This window comes from Syngnathus acus, chromosome 1 (genome assembly GCF_901709675.1).
Source record: "Syngnathus acus chromosome 1, fSynAcu1.2, whole genome shotgun sequence".
NCBI classification, from domain to species: domain Eukaryota; kingdom Metazoa; phylum Chordata; class Actinopteri; order Syngnathiformes; family Syngnathidae; genus Syngnathus; species Syngnathus acus.
In genome coordinates this window covers 10,676,888-10,691,586 of record NC_051087.1, presented here as the reverse complement: position 1 = coordinate 10,691,586, position 14,699 = coordinate 10,676,888, and the positions used below count along the sequence as shown (strand labels likewise).

Sequence of the window (14,699 nt, the reverse complement as noted above, 5' to 3'; positions counted from 1 at the left end):
GCTACATTGGCGATTTTGATGCAATCAATTTATGAGTTTTTGTAGTACTATAAGGGCAAGTCTGTTGCGGTAGTGCCACGTTGCGCAGCAGCATCTCAACCAACACTGAGCTTCACTGAATGAGATGCAGTGTAATTAAGTCTCACGAATCGTCTTTATTATGACTGTTACCATGGTTTCTGTTCGCGTCGCCCCTCCCCTCCTGTGTTACCTCACAATCAATGTAGTCACAGTCACCTGCCTCTTGTTACCTGTCATGTATTTAAGTCCTGTCTGCCCCTCACTCTCTTGGCGGATCGATGATGTCGTGATGTCTTCTCATCTCTTGGTTCCTGTCTTTGTCAGTTCTGTTTCGGTTAGCCAGTCTGTCGGTAGGTCCGTTAAGTTATGTTAGTTTGCCGGTTCTGTTGGTCTTGTTCCCTTCATCCTCCCTTCCAACTACCTTTTCCCTCAATAAACCCTGGTCCATTCCGATCCGTGACATTAAGAGCAAGAAGGCCAGAGAAGGTCCCCAACTATTGTAAGATCCAGTAATAGCTGTTGTGAGCAAAGCACGTGCCTCTGAGAATGGTTGCATAAATTTGTGTCAAAGTTAGAATTATTTGAAGGTTCATAATTCGCGTAATATTTTATGATGATATCAGTTAGCCCAAGAAAGGTATACATTATTAACTGTGCTTTAATCAGTTTGTGTCACTCGTTGAGGGTTGTTGGACAAACAAAGCATGTGGAATTAAAAAATACGAATGCTGTCAAGCGATTAAAATATTTAATCAAGATTAATCACATTTTTTATTGTTAACTCATAGTTAATCACACATTTTATTTATTGTAAAGAAAAAATTACTTTTTTTCTGAGAAAGCGCTCAGTGTCATATCCGCAGAAAGAACACAAGAAATTCTAACCCGATTCAGTTCGAAAATGAGTTTCCAGAGGCTTGCAAGAATAGCCGTTGTAGACATCTTAAGTGTTGATGTGCTATTATGTGTGAGTCATAAATAGTAAAATAAAAAGTCTATTGTAAAGATATTTTGGGATCGCTTTGATAGAAATCCAAAAAAGCAAGACACAAAGTAGCAAAGCAAAAATCGGAATAAACTTACAGAACATGAGACCAACAGAACTTCTGTTCTAAGAACAGTTACAGAAGTAACAAAAATTGAGAAGAAACAGGAAACTCAATACAAGCAAACTGGCACAAATGGTGGAAGGGAGCAGATTGGGTAATACAAGGGACCAGGCTGACGAGAACAGGTGGAACAAAACCTAACAAGCAAGATAAGAGAAAGCAGAAGAGAAAACAATCGTTGTCAGATCGGAGTCTTGTTAAGTGAAGTTATGACGAGAAATATTCTTTTGAACAACCGCTGTCTAAGCAGCTTTTGAGTGCTTGTCGTTCCTTTTTTTGCATAAACATTATAATATAATCTGTCAGGGTCTCAAGGTTTTAAGCAACTAGTTTGAACACAACCAGTGCATCAACACATGTAGACAGACAATATAGTAATACTTATAGGCATATATTCTTTATTCTCTGCGATAAACCGCTAATATTACATTTAAATTACTGAATCACTTGAAAGTGTTATGAAACGCTTGTATTGCCCCCTAGTGGCCAAGTGACCAAAAGAAAATGCAATTAATTTATCAGGATGCACTGCTTCATTGTTTACATTTTAGTGAATTATTGTTATTATTATTATTTATAAAATACAATATTATAGTCTGTTAACTAATATCTGAGCTGTGGAAAAAATGTTTACCATTTAAAAAAAAAACAGGCTGATAAACTGTATTAAAAACAGATAACGGGAAGTTGTATTTAACCAAACAAATAAACATACACTCATACACAAGAGTAACTCCTTTGGTGAAGGTAATGAGGCTGAATGAACCTTTATAATCGTTTAAAAAAAGCTTGCATGTTAGGAAGAACGGGGCCGGGGGCCGAGATAAAGTAGAGGTAGAGAACATGGCGCTTTAATTTTCCGCAGGGCCCATCTGCTCCCTCCTTTCGTTCCTCGCTTTTACTCACATCTCAATCACAGTCATGCCTCAGAGGTAGTAGGTTGTTATGTGTCTCAGTGGCCAGGAGGAACATCATTAGAGTCTCTCTAACAGCGACAGTAATGAACAAACCCCCACATCTCTATGCCTTTACCCTCACACGATGAAATAGTTCATTCAGCAGACAGCTTCAACTGCTCATCTTCTGCTCCTTGATTAGCACTTATCAGGCGTGTCAGCAAAAAGAACAGGTTTAGCTCAGATGGCAAGCCGTGCTCTTTAAATCAGCCCTCATAAAAAACAAACCCGAGTTGACAGACAATCTTTGGCTCACGGCAGACAGGCCAAAAAAGAGATGAGCTACGATTCTGTCCAGGCTGTTGGAACTCCTGTCCAAGGACCCAGATGTTATCGTTTTCTAAAAGGATCAGTTTGGGATCTTGAGAAATAGCCGTAGGATGAAGGTGCACCTGTTCCAGGACACCCAAGGGCGGCTGTTTTGTCACTCTGACAATGTTTTATAAAAGGCAGAGGAAGCTCAAAAGGCTACAGAAGCAAAGCCATATATCAGCGGCTATTACACCCAGGCTAAAAAAGAAAGGGTTGAAATGAAGTGAAATATAGTTGTGGCTCAAAGGGGAGAAAAGAACAGAGTCTAAAGAGGGATGGCGGAGTCTCGGCGGGAGCCCGCAGGGGCTGTGCTCCAAACGAAAGACAGATGAGGCACCGTTGCAGACACTAACCCGTATCATACTGCGAGCTACGCAGTGAGGAGAGGAAGATATGTGGCTCAGACTAAAGTGAAATGTCTTCAGAGAGAAGGGCCCACCGCTGATGGTATTAGTTTGGAAGAACAAGGAGAAAAAAAATTAGAAGCCCGCAGGGAAGGAGTACGAGAAAAGGAAGGGAGGAAGCGAGGTAAAAGTCCAAACTCAAACTAATAAGGTGTCATGTGGATGGGCGGGCCGAAACATGACTTGGAGTTATTGCTGGGGCCGGGCCTGATGCTATAAGAATTACAGTACATGGATCATAGCTGGATCGATAGGTAGACAAAGTCATTACGGAGGGGCTGGCGTTGAACGTCTCCCATTGGGGCTGCGAGCAGGGACTGAGGCTTGATATTTATCACTATGGCGATGGTTAACACACTTTAACACACAGGTGGGGAGCTGTGTGCTCATATTTTGCTTGTTGCTCTTAGTTCCAAAGCTATCTGTTGCAGCCGCATCGATCGTTAGGCCATCCTGGGTTCCTGGACGCGTTCCTTCTTGTACCCCGTGAAGGATGCCAAACATACAGTTGTAGCGCACGTGCTTATGGATCAGCTCAATGTCCGTAAATCTGCATTCGTCTTTCTACGCGCCCTGCCTTTGCAGAAGAGGAAGCAAAGGGATGAAGAGCATGAGCAGGGCAGCATCGATCCTTTGTGTGCCTGGAGAAATTAGCCATGAAATTAAAGCCCCCGTCAATGGCCTGGGCAGGCGCTGTCACCTGATCCACTATTATTTATACTCAGTGGAGATGATGATGATGTCTGCATCAGGATAACGGGACAGAAGGAGGGAGAGAGAGAGAGAGAGACAGAGAGAGAGCGTTTCCAGCCTCCATCCACGCTTGGTGCCACTGACCTGCCATCATTTATACTGCCAGAGCCCAAGTGCAAGGTTAGCGCCAGCAGCACAGGCTGCCATCAATCACTGTTGAGCTGGACGGAGAGAGGAAGGGGGTCAGTGCCTCTCACAGCCAGCCTCTGCTGATGAGAGAGTATTTATAGGTCAGGAAGGAAGGGAGAAAGGAACAGACTGGACGCGCAGTCCGTCTTTGCAGCTTATTGTGAGTGCGCAGAGAAGCACATAACGTAACAACTAATGCCAATGCATCCATGTCAAAGCAAACACATACAACTTGAGCACATTTACAGAGCTGATGGTTGGCGTAATTAGCTCAAAGACTTGGTGACACGCTCTTGTAAAAAGACAAACAGCCAGCAGGTGGCGCCCATTGCCCACACATTGCATGAGAGAGAACATACGTTCCTTCTATCTATCTATCTATCTATCTATCTATCTATCTATCTATCTATCTATCTATCTATCTATCTATCTATCTATCTATCTATCTATCTATCTATCTATCTATCTACCTACCTACCTACCTATCTATTTATCCTATATATCTTATATATATCTACGACATTAAGCAATTTTGGTATTTTAGCAGTTTAGTATTTTAGGACTTCATCTTCATCCCCCGCGATTAGTTTCCATTCAGGGAATATACATTGGCAGACCAACACCCCGCCTCCACCCCTGCAGTCAATGAATGGTTGCTGGTCCTCAAAAAAAAAAAAAATACTACCATGAACCGGATCCAGACGGAAAAAAGTTTGGGGATCACTGCTAGACTGATTCCGAGAGAGCGGACAAGATTCACTTTTACACTTATTTTTGTGCTGCAATTTGTTGACAGACCATCCCATTGCAATACAGAATGGAAAAGAAAGCACACTTTGCATAGCAAAGACAAAACTTTAAAATGTAAAAATAACAAAAACTGCACATGCAGTGATTTAGCAATTACAGTGCAGTCTTCCTAACTTTCTGGCTTTTGGGCTGCAAAGTCTAATCCACATCGCAATAAATCTTCTCATTCGATGAGATATTTAAAAGAAATTTGGGCTGGTTGATGTAACGCTTTACCCATTTCCCTTTGTTAGAGAAAGTCAATATGTAGTATAATGGAGATGTATAAAAACATGACATATGATAACAACTTCTTCAACCATCCATTTTCTTATCCGGTTCATGGTCGTAGGGTCGCAGCTGACTTTGGGTAACAGTGGACTCCACCCACTCCCCACCCCTGGTCAACAGTTGCAGGCTTCATATAGTATAACTTTTGAGCTCACTACCAATCAAAATTGATAGATCAAGTTCATGTCACAACAATGAAATAATTGATTGAATTGATGTGGCTGCTGATGTCAATCTGCAGAGACAAACTAAATCAACATGACTGGCACTGATGGGAAGACCAGGAACTGTCGTATGTAGTCCAGGGGTTGCACTGAATGACAAGAAGAAGGCGACACCCCCTCAGCCCCCACTTGCCCACATCTCCCATTACAGCCTCAACACTCAAATGGCCCTTCTTAGGACATGAAGGTCAGCATGGTAGATAGTCGGGGTGTTTGATCGATAAGCGCCACCCTCCCCTTGGTCCACTGACAGGTTCTGTCATGCATCCAGCAGGACTCGTATCCCTCAGCCCCACCTCCCTGCCCCCATTTTGAAGGAGAACTGTCACGAGCTGACACTGTCACATACCAGTCACGTGCTTTCAACGCACTGATAATGTGCCAAGGAATTTCACCAGGACTGTAAAGAGGGAAGTGGGTGGGTGGGGGGGGGTTAGTACGTGTGAAGAGGCGAAGTGTTGAAAGTTGTGTGTGTGTGTGTGTGTGTGTGTGTGTGTGTGTGTGTGTGTGTGTGTGTGTGTGTGTGTGTGTGTGTGTGTGTGTGTGTGTGCGTGTGCATGTGTGTGTGTGTGTCTGATGCTCAGCTTCAATTCTTTTTTTTCCTGCTCTATGGACATTTTCGAAGTAAGAAAAAGCTGTAGTAGCCATTCAATCTGATGAAAGGGACCAGCTCAAATTATGATGATGGAAATGAATCCTTCCATTTTTTTTTCCTTTGTTACTTGTAAAAGAAGGTTTTGCTACAGTTGGTTTTTCAGGTGCTCCTCAGAGACCCCAAGCACAGATGGAGGTGGCAGAGTATCACCTTAAAGGCCACATTCTTGGGTAGTTAACACTTTGACGACAATCCCTTAAATTGACATGTGGCAAAGCAAAACTGCGATCCCAAGTGGTGTATGTACGTTTGTGTGTTTTTAGGGACAAAGGGAGGGTTGGTGGTTGAAGGGGTAACAAGGAGATAGTGTTGCTGATTGACATGTGAAGAGTGGCAAAAAAAAATAAATAAAAAGAACGCTCCCTTTGGAATGCACCAATCTCCCAGTGTCCTATGTTGCTTGCGTCTGATGGTGAATTGTTAAAAGCATTCCTGGCAGTTAGGGTGAGGGTGAAAGGAGGGTGAAAGGAGACGGTCTACTGCCAAAAGAGGAGTCTGTTTACTCCTAAAGAGGCTGAAGAGTATCCATGCAGCCTTGACACACAAAATACAGCAGCTGGAAAAAGAATTATATAATTTCCAGCCACTGTCTTATTAAAAATCACATATCCTTATCCTATCCTTTTCAAAGCACTGACTATCAGTTCAAAAGAAGCTTGGTGGCCCCCCCACGCACACCTTTCCCTTGCCTTCCATAACCCTCTTATCCCCCGAGTTCCCCACCATCTCAAACCCACCCACCGAGCCACGGAAGGTGGTGGTCGAGCTCTCCAACAATGTCCATTTGGAGCGGCAGGTTAAACCGACCACACGACAGGGGCAAAAGGCCCCCGCTTACAAGGTCTAATTGGTTTCACAGGCCGCAAACTGCACAGGAAAGCAGGGAAGGGAGAAGGGGGAAAAAAGGCAAAGGGGGGTAAAGGGGAACGCTACAACAGAGATAGAGACAGATAAATGGTGGGAGGACAGGGAGAGGTCAGTGCAGGAAGAAGGGATCAGACAGAGGCAACATGGACACCAGGGGGGACGCTTAAGACAGAGATAGAAAGTTGGATCACATGGATGGAAAAGACACAAGGTCAGAGGATGAAGACAAAGGCAGGATGGAGGTGAAACAGGAGGACATAGAATGATAGAAAACACTTGTTCCCATGATTAAGCTGTTTGATTTTACGGTGACTTTTACAGCGGTAGCAAGACTTGTTGAGCCAGCGAGAGCTGGTGGATCAGTAGTTTTCAATGCCAGATGCTTTGCGTACACAAATTGACAATTTTGGGCACATTTCTGCCCAAACAGCTTTTTGCTCTGGCGAAAATCTACCTACACGGATAGGCCTCTATTTCCGTGCAATCTCAAACTGACACATTTTACTACCTCGTGTCCCGCTTCCACCACCGCCCCAAAAAAGCAAAGCTGGCAGGACATCAGCAGGAAGTCTTAAACATGCACTGAAATGGAAGGTAACACATGCAAAGTAAGAACACGGAACCTGGCAAAGCAACTGTTGCAAACTGTACTTGGAATTTGGAGATATTTTTTGGTATGTGAGTGCTTTATTCTGATTTATTCTTGATGGAAAAACATCACAGTAGCAGTCTGAATTTACTGTAAACTCATAAATGTCAGACATGGAAAATAAATCATATTTCCAGTTATAATCTTAGTACATACGTTACATGAAAAACAAAAACATTGAAAACAAAGTTTAGTCATAATAAAATGCATTTGTAATTTTGCATTGCATTTAAAAATGGTGTGTTAAAAGAAACAAGCCACAGAACAAAAAAATCTGTGATAGCTTTAAGAGGAAAGAAATCTGGAAGTGCTCAGTAGATGAAGGAGTCACTTTGTGAGTCCTCTGAGTATTTATTTCTTTTTATACTCAGATGAGCGTCATGTGTATTATTGGTAAGTATGGACCAACAAATGATATTCCCAGAAACATCGCCCTGGATGCTCAGGTACTGCAAAAATCCTCGCAAGTCTGATTAAAACGCAGAAGCTTTAACATTTTAATTTGTCATATCTTTGTTATTTAACACAGATTTTTCCTAATCATGACACCTTTACCATCCTTCAAAGTTTATTGCTTGGAACACGTCCATCTCTCGTGCCTATGACATTTGTCCTCAACTAGTCTAGACCAGACTAATAACACATATAAATTCCTAAAGTGACTGGCATTCCCATTCGACGTAAAGTGATCTTCCGTGCGCTTGCCAGGAATGAGTGAACAAGACCACTGATACTTCTCTTTCACTATTATATGAGGGACTTAGTCATTCTTATTGTTCCTGCCCCAGCTGTCCCTGCCCCTTCAGCTCTAGATAATTCAGATCTACATCTCCATGTGCTAGAGCTCGCTAATGGGTTTTCAACATACTTTTATTTTCCACATTTTATTCACATTTTCTTCAATAGATTTTTTACGTACAAAGTGACCCAACTGCCATCTCATGTTTTTCTGTGGTCGGAATAGAATATTGTTTGCCTGATTTTTGTTCTGCATCAATTTTCTATTAATCATTTAGTTAGCATAGCACGTGATTCAAACTATATTTACGTAGCGTCACCGATGGTGTACGGGTGTGTACATGTGACTCAATGGATGGTGTGGATGTCAACTTTCTGATTAATAATCCACTGCAAAATTAAAAAACTGATTATCCGTGAGTGGTTGTGACCTGGTAACTGTGATGTCATTTTCAGTCGACAGTAAGTGGCAAAATGGCCGCCCTCGAGATGGATAAAAACAGGTTGGATTTTGCCTGTTCAATTCATATTCCACAAATGAAACAATCAGAACACTGTGTTTCGACGTAGTTGGGCTGCACAGAACATATCATTTCAAAGATCAAAATTGGGGTTGACTTGTCTTTAAGACTTGAGCCCTTGGCCCTGTAGTGTAGTGTAGTGTTCTCATTTTTCCCCTAGTTGTTTTTTTTTTAGTTTTTCCTTGCCCTCTTGGGAGCTTAAGATCAGGGGATGCTTTGAGAATAATTGTCAATTTGTTTTGTGTATGTGAAGCCCGTTGAGACTGCTTGTGATTTAGGGCTATATAAATAAACTTGACTTGACTTGACTTAAATCCAGCTAATGTGACAAGCAATAGCTGTTGCATTGCATTCTGGGATGTGAAGTACCAGTGATTCTTTAGAGACAGTATTGGTTCCGAATAATTGTTTTAAAGTCCAATTAGCCATTATCCATATTTTGATTTAAATATTATTATCAAACTTATAAACTCTCCTTTCACCACTGGTGGTAATGAGATGACAATGATAATGGCAATTATCTTAGTCAACATAAGGGTGGGTGGGCATTTTACCAAAAAATATACGCCTGCATGTGTGAGCAAATAAACAGCATTCTCGTACAAATTAAATACGCTTAGAATAATTAGAACTGCAAGAAATAATTCAATAATCTTCCGAGTGTTTGTTTGGTTTACAGAGTGGTAGATCATTGGAGTCCACGTGAAGCCAGTGAAAGTTACTTCATTTTTTTTCCATTATGTTGCTCCCACTTGTGAGATTCAAACTATTCAGCAGACAGCAAACATCAGTCCAGCCAAAGACGCCATTGTTGGCTCTCAACGTGTGATGGAATGAGACACTTTGTCCTCCAAACGTGGATACCAAGAACATGAAAAAGATACTTTGATGAGCACAAAGCGATCTTCTATGTCTCAAGAAGTATGTCTCATGTGTGAGTAAACTTAGGAAAAGTGTCAGCATGCGTTCTGTTGTGGAGGCAAAGTCTTGATAGATGCTTGCTGGGAGGCGAAGGGTTAAGCTGTCAGTTAGTTGGGGGAGATAGAAGCTGAGAGCAGCCCATGAATCTTGAAGTCTCTATAGGCACAGCATGGTAAAATAATTAGGCTTGCCTTTGAAGCAGACTAAATAAACACAGCGGCACTCAACACTAGCCCCATCCCCACACTCTGTCTTTTCTCTTCCTTGTCTTCAAGTGGACTTTGCAGATCCCCTTCCCCACCCTTTTACCTGCCACACTTAACCCCTCACGTTATGCCCTATCGCAGCTTTTTTTGCTTTCTGTATACTTTCACAGGTAAGAATGGTGGAAGGAAGAGCGGGACCAGGTGTTGCACGAGTCATTTTTAATAGCTTTGAAGGAATGGATTTTATACTGAGGGGGTGTTGAAGGAACAGAGTGGCTGCAGCATTTAGCCAGGAATCCAATCGCGTCATGATACTCTTATGGGTCTCAGACTGTCTTTTAAAGACCTGATAACAGCAGGATGGAAAAAAAAGTCTCATGTTCAGGATATGCTAATGTTACAAAGACGAGGAGAAAGTACAAATAAAATTCACAAATAGCTTAGCAGTCATTTTTAGAAGCAGAGACCTTTTGGTTTTTGGTCGACTTTCTTTGGGCCAGCAGTTATCGACCTGTAAGGGTTATGGAACAGCACTATAGCAGTTTTGCTGCTGACATAAAAAAAAAGGCAACTACATGTTGAAGAGCTGCTCGTCTGTGCCTTGAGTACTATTGCCGAAATGTCCTCGTGTGAGGTTCCTCAAGAGGTGCAATGTTTGAGTGCCCCTTCAATTTGACTCTCCTTACATGTGTGGGATCTGCCCTTGGCCATAAAAAGTGGGAAAACCCCACTGACTGAACTGCATGGAAATAAACCATTGGAGCCATTTAGGAATAGTTAGGCAAAACGTTATTTCACTTGTGAATGCTGACTAACAAAGCAAATCTACCAAATGAGGCAGTGCTACATAATTCTTTCACCTGAGCAACCTCCACAATTTGACTCCTGTTCAAATTGATATTGTTTCAATAACAGTTTTTCTGACCGCCTAGGCTCACAGAAATGTATCCAAAGACACAAATGAACTCTCACTTTGTACCTAAAATGTTTTTTTTTTTTTTTAAATCGCCACTGACCTTACTTTCGAGGCCATACCTTTGTTGCTGTTATAGTTAATTGAGAAATTTGGTGTCAAAGTGTACAATTTTAGCAACAATCAATCAAAATCAATTTCAAAATAAAAAAAACATGATTCCCCTGTCCACGAAACATGCATTTGTTTAGGCTGTTTACTACAGCTGAGGTGTTTGATGTTCTCTGTAATTTGGATCAGGGATGACAACAGACTTGGACTTGCTGATGAACAAGACAAGAACACAGTATCAGTTTGACTCGTGTTTATTCGATGCTTAGAGGGTTTCCTCATTGTAACAATTTCACTCTAAAAGCCGTTGCTTTTGTACCACTGAGCTCTGGCAACAACGTCATTAGAGTAGTCGTGTCCAGTGGTCTTCCTGTCAACGCGGTCATACGTTTCCACGGAATTGGGGCCCATGTTGTAGGCTGCCAACCCGCCTGCAGAGGTCCAATGCAAAATCAGACAGAAGGTAACGTGTGAGTCATTTACTAGCGGACAAACAAACCTTTGAGGTGTTGTTCTGCAGTCCAGTTCGGGAACTTCCTTCTGATATCACCGATCACACCGATTAAGATGTCTCTGCCTTGGCAGAGGTGTTCCTCGCTATTCCATCCGCCTCGTGGAGTGTGATACCTTTTATCAACCTGCACATACAGTATTGCAGTTAAAGCGGGAAGGACAGCAACAGAGTTTCTTGTAAGAATTGCGGATGGTTTTAAAACTACTACTACTACATCTATTTTCTAGAGTTGTTCCAAAACATTATACACAAAGTACCATCTCGTGGAAAATAACTCTAACCACCATAATGACCAACATTCAAAAACAGTTGCTTGGTAGACCCAAAATAGATACTCATGCAGCTACTCAAATACTACATGAAACTTTTACAATGAATTAATAGTGATTTTGGTCTTATTTTTGCAAACAACTAAAGGGTGGCACTCGTACACTGACAATCACTGCCATGGAACCTGTCCTCATTAGAGCCACGGGTGAGCTGGAGCTTATCCTAGCTGACTTTGGACAAGATAACCTTGCACCTGGAAAACCACTTCAAGCAATTCGACTATCGCATCGCCATAACGTGCTACCAACCTGCATGAGTCCCCAGGCATTGCCATGGTCTCCCCAGCCATTTTGCAACGTATTTCCAGCCCTGGACTCTCTGGAAATGATGCCAGCAATAATAGCAGGATCAATTCCCTTTTGCGCTCCTACTGTCTGGATGATGCTCTTGTATCTGTTCATTCTACCCAGATCTGTTTGTGCCATGGCTTTGGATGCAGGCACTCCTTCAAAGAGAGATACCACACAGTATCATACAAGAATTACTTAAAAGTAACGAAATGATCTAATCTTAAATCTGGGCTGACAATTAATTTGCGACCCCTGTCGGTGTTGTACTGCAGCACCATTTTAATTAGAGTCTCTTTATCTAATGTATACATTCACAGTGTTGCCACAGTTACCTTAAAAAAAGCAACTTAGTTACTTTACTGATAACTACCTTTCAGAATTAACTTTCTTTCCTGGCTACTTGAAAGTAACTAAATTAGATTAAGTTACAAGTTATAGGACCGACACACTAATTTTTAACAGTGACATATAAGACTAAATCCATCCATGCATCCATTTTCTGAACCGCTTGACCCCCACAATGATTTATTACAAATAAAATAAAGAATTATTTTACTTAGACTTATTTGAATTTAAAAATGAGTCTTCTCTGGACTATTGTTGTCCTTAATGTTGCAGTGTCCATAATATGGTGTATTTAATCACAATTCTCTTTACTGAAACTGCCTCAGTTGAAGTGTCTGTTTAAATATTGCATTGAATATTGTTGTATTAATTATTCTGTCATCATTAGGGCCTCCATAAAGAAATCTAGGTTAAAAAAAAAAAGTGGACATTTACCTTCACACGACAGGCGATCTTGATTGGCTGTTTCCCTGGACGCTCCACTTGTATCAACCAACATGATGTTCCCGTAACCTAAACGTGCACATTTCAATTTATTCACGTCAACATCTGCAGCTCACAAGAGGAAATTTGGGCGTAAGAAAAGGCACTCTCACTCATTGTCCTCGTCAATGTGCGACCACCTACAGCACAGTTGGAAACAATCTAGTTTCACAGGAGGGAGAAAAAAAACACAAATGAGCATTTGTAGTAGGCATAACTGTTATGCCTGTTATGCCATAACAGGAAGAAGCCATTTCTTATTTTCTGATAGGCATAAACAAGACCGTCTTAAAGGCACCGCCACATCCGCAAATGAACTCTCTAATGCGTATGTGCTTGGGGATATTCTCATTTAGGTCATTTGTTTCTAAATCACAAGTTGAATGCTCTCTTTTTACTTCCCTCTCTCTCTTCTGCCTTTTGTGTGCTCAAGTTACGTCTAAAATGAAAATGCTGTGTTATGGATAAGCAGATAACAATTACCTGTCTTGATGATGGTGTCGGGTTTCTTGCAGTCCGCCTTGCTCCGACCAGGTTTCTGTATTTTTCTAGGGGAAAAACTGCAGTTTATATACTCTTGTGGAGGATGACGTCTTCCCCTTTTTATGTTTACTTTCACTTTTGTCTTTACTTTCACTTCTGCGTTCCTTCTGACAGAAACGGCTCTTTTCCGAGAAGTCATCTGACATAGGTTCAGGAAGTGGCTAGTTAATAAATGTCTCGCAATTTCGTCGCTGTCATGTAAACAACACATTCAAAAAACGTCTGCGTAAAGAGGAGCCACCACAAAAACAAGTTTTGTGGAAAATGTATAAATGCAGCCCTGCCCTGTGTCATTTTGTTGTTCCTATTCATAAGTACCGTTATAATAATAAAGACACGCATGTCCAATATATGTTGAATATAACAACATGTACTATTTATAAATATTTTAACTCATCACCGTTTAATTCAATACCATGACAACTTACAATTGTAATATAAAATATTTGAAAAAGTGGACTCTACAGCAAGTCTACAGAATAAGAAAATATCAAGTGTTTTGCATGACAGTACACAATCCCATTTTATAAACTAACCTAAAAGGTTCCAGTAATGTAATAAATTATTCCAAACACCCACGCACATCATCTCTATCTTCATATTGATGCAATTTCAAGCAACCATGGCATGACTGCCATTAATACACAACATTCCAGCAGATAAAACACCATCCAAGAATACAGAGGAGCATAAGGAACTATCAAGCAGAGGGCCAAATTAAGTTGCAGTCACTGGGATTGTAGTACATGTTCTAGCAGATGTTTCCATCCTATTTATTTATTTGCTGAATTATTTGTTTATTTTTACTGAATCACACCTCTTGAAGGACTGTGAGGAATCTTAAAGTAGGCCAGTGATCTCACCACAGTGTAGACTGATGGTGATGATGCATGAGGGAATTACGTTTGGCTCCAAAATTCCAGGTCCTCTTCTTTCTTTTCAAAGAAGGTGAGCCTGAAATATATTCATGCTACAGTTTGGCTCTCAAGCTGCCATCTTTGTGTGTTGAGGGCCATATTAGCATTCCAATGAATTTGTTTATCCCTTAAATCTGCTGTTTTTAGCTTTCAATTCACTTAGCCAGTTCTTATTATTGCATCAGTTTCCCAATTAGTTTTTAATATTTTCAAATGGTACATGTATGACATTTTACATCCATCCATTTTCTGCCTCATTAGGCTCACAGGCGGAGTCTATCCCAGCTAGCAAGAAGTAGGGCGCACCCTGGACTGGTCAACCAGTCGCAGAAGTTTTGAACACCAATAATGAATGCTAATGCAAAAACAAAATCTGGAATTTCACTGTAGCATGTCTTTTTATACCACGAAGAGCAAACAATGCAGGATTTGGATATTAGACAATGTACTTGTCTTCTGTTAAAACGTCCATCAGTTTTGTTATGATTTATTTCTAAAAATGTGCCATATTTATCCAGATCATGTGCAGTCTTTTGTGTAACAGCTAGAACAGGGCCAAGGTGACCAAGTCCCATCTTGCAGATAAAAGCTCGGCTTCTCTATGTCTTTATCACTGTTTTGATTTTGTGTACTTATGATATTTAATTAAGCAAACTTCATCATTTATCCCAAAAAGATTTAGACGGAATATCACAATCCCCCCAAAAA

The 14,699-nt window shown here is 41.1% G+C and overlaps 1 protein-coding gene across 1 annotated transcript; it reads right to left on the bottom strand.

Annotated features, from left to right (window-relative positions):
- Window positions 1-10,745: 10,745 nt before the first annotated feature.
- Window positions 10,746-13,135, bottom strand: LOC119119468 (lysozyme g-like). Its single transcript, XM_037245850.1, has 6 exons — window positions 13,015-13,135; window positions 12,645-12,693; window positions 12,484-12,561; window positions 11,662-11,858; window positions 11,069-11,207; window positions 10,746-11,000 (listed from the first exon to the last, which is right to left on the bottom strand). Exons 2-6 carry the CDS (start codon window positions 12,646-12,648, stop codon window positions 10,867-10,869), a joined length of 552 nt encoding a protein of 183 aa, XP_037101745.1. The 5' UTR covers window positions 12,649-12,693; window positions 13,015-13,135; the 3' UTR covers window positions 10,746-10,866.
- Between the last annotated feature and the right edge of the window lie 1,564 nt (window positions 13,136-14,699).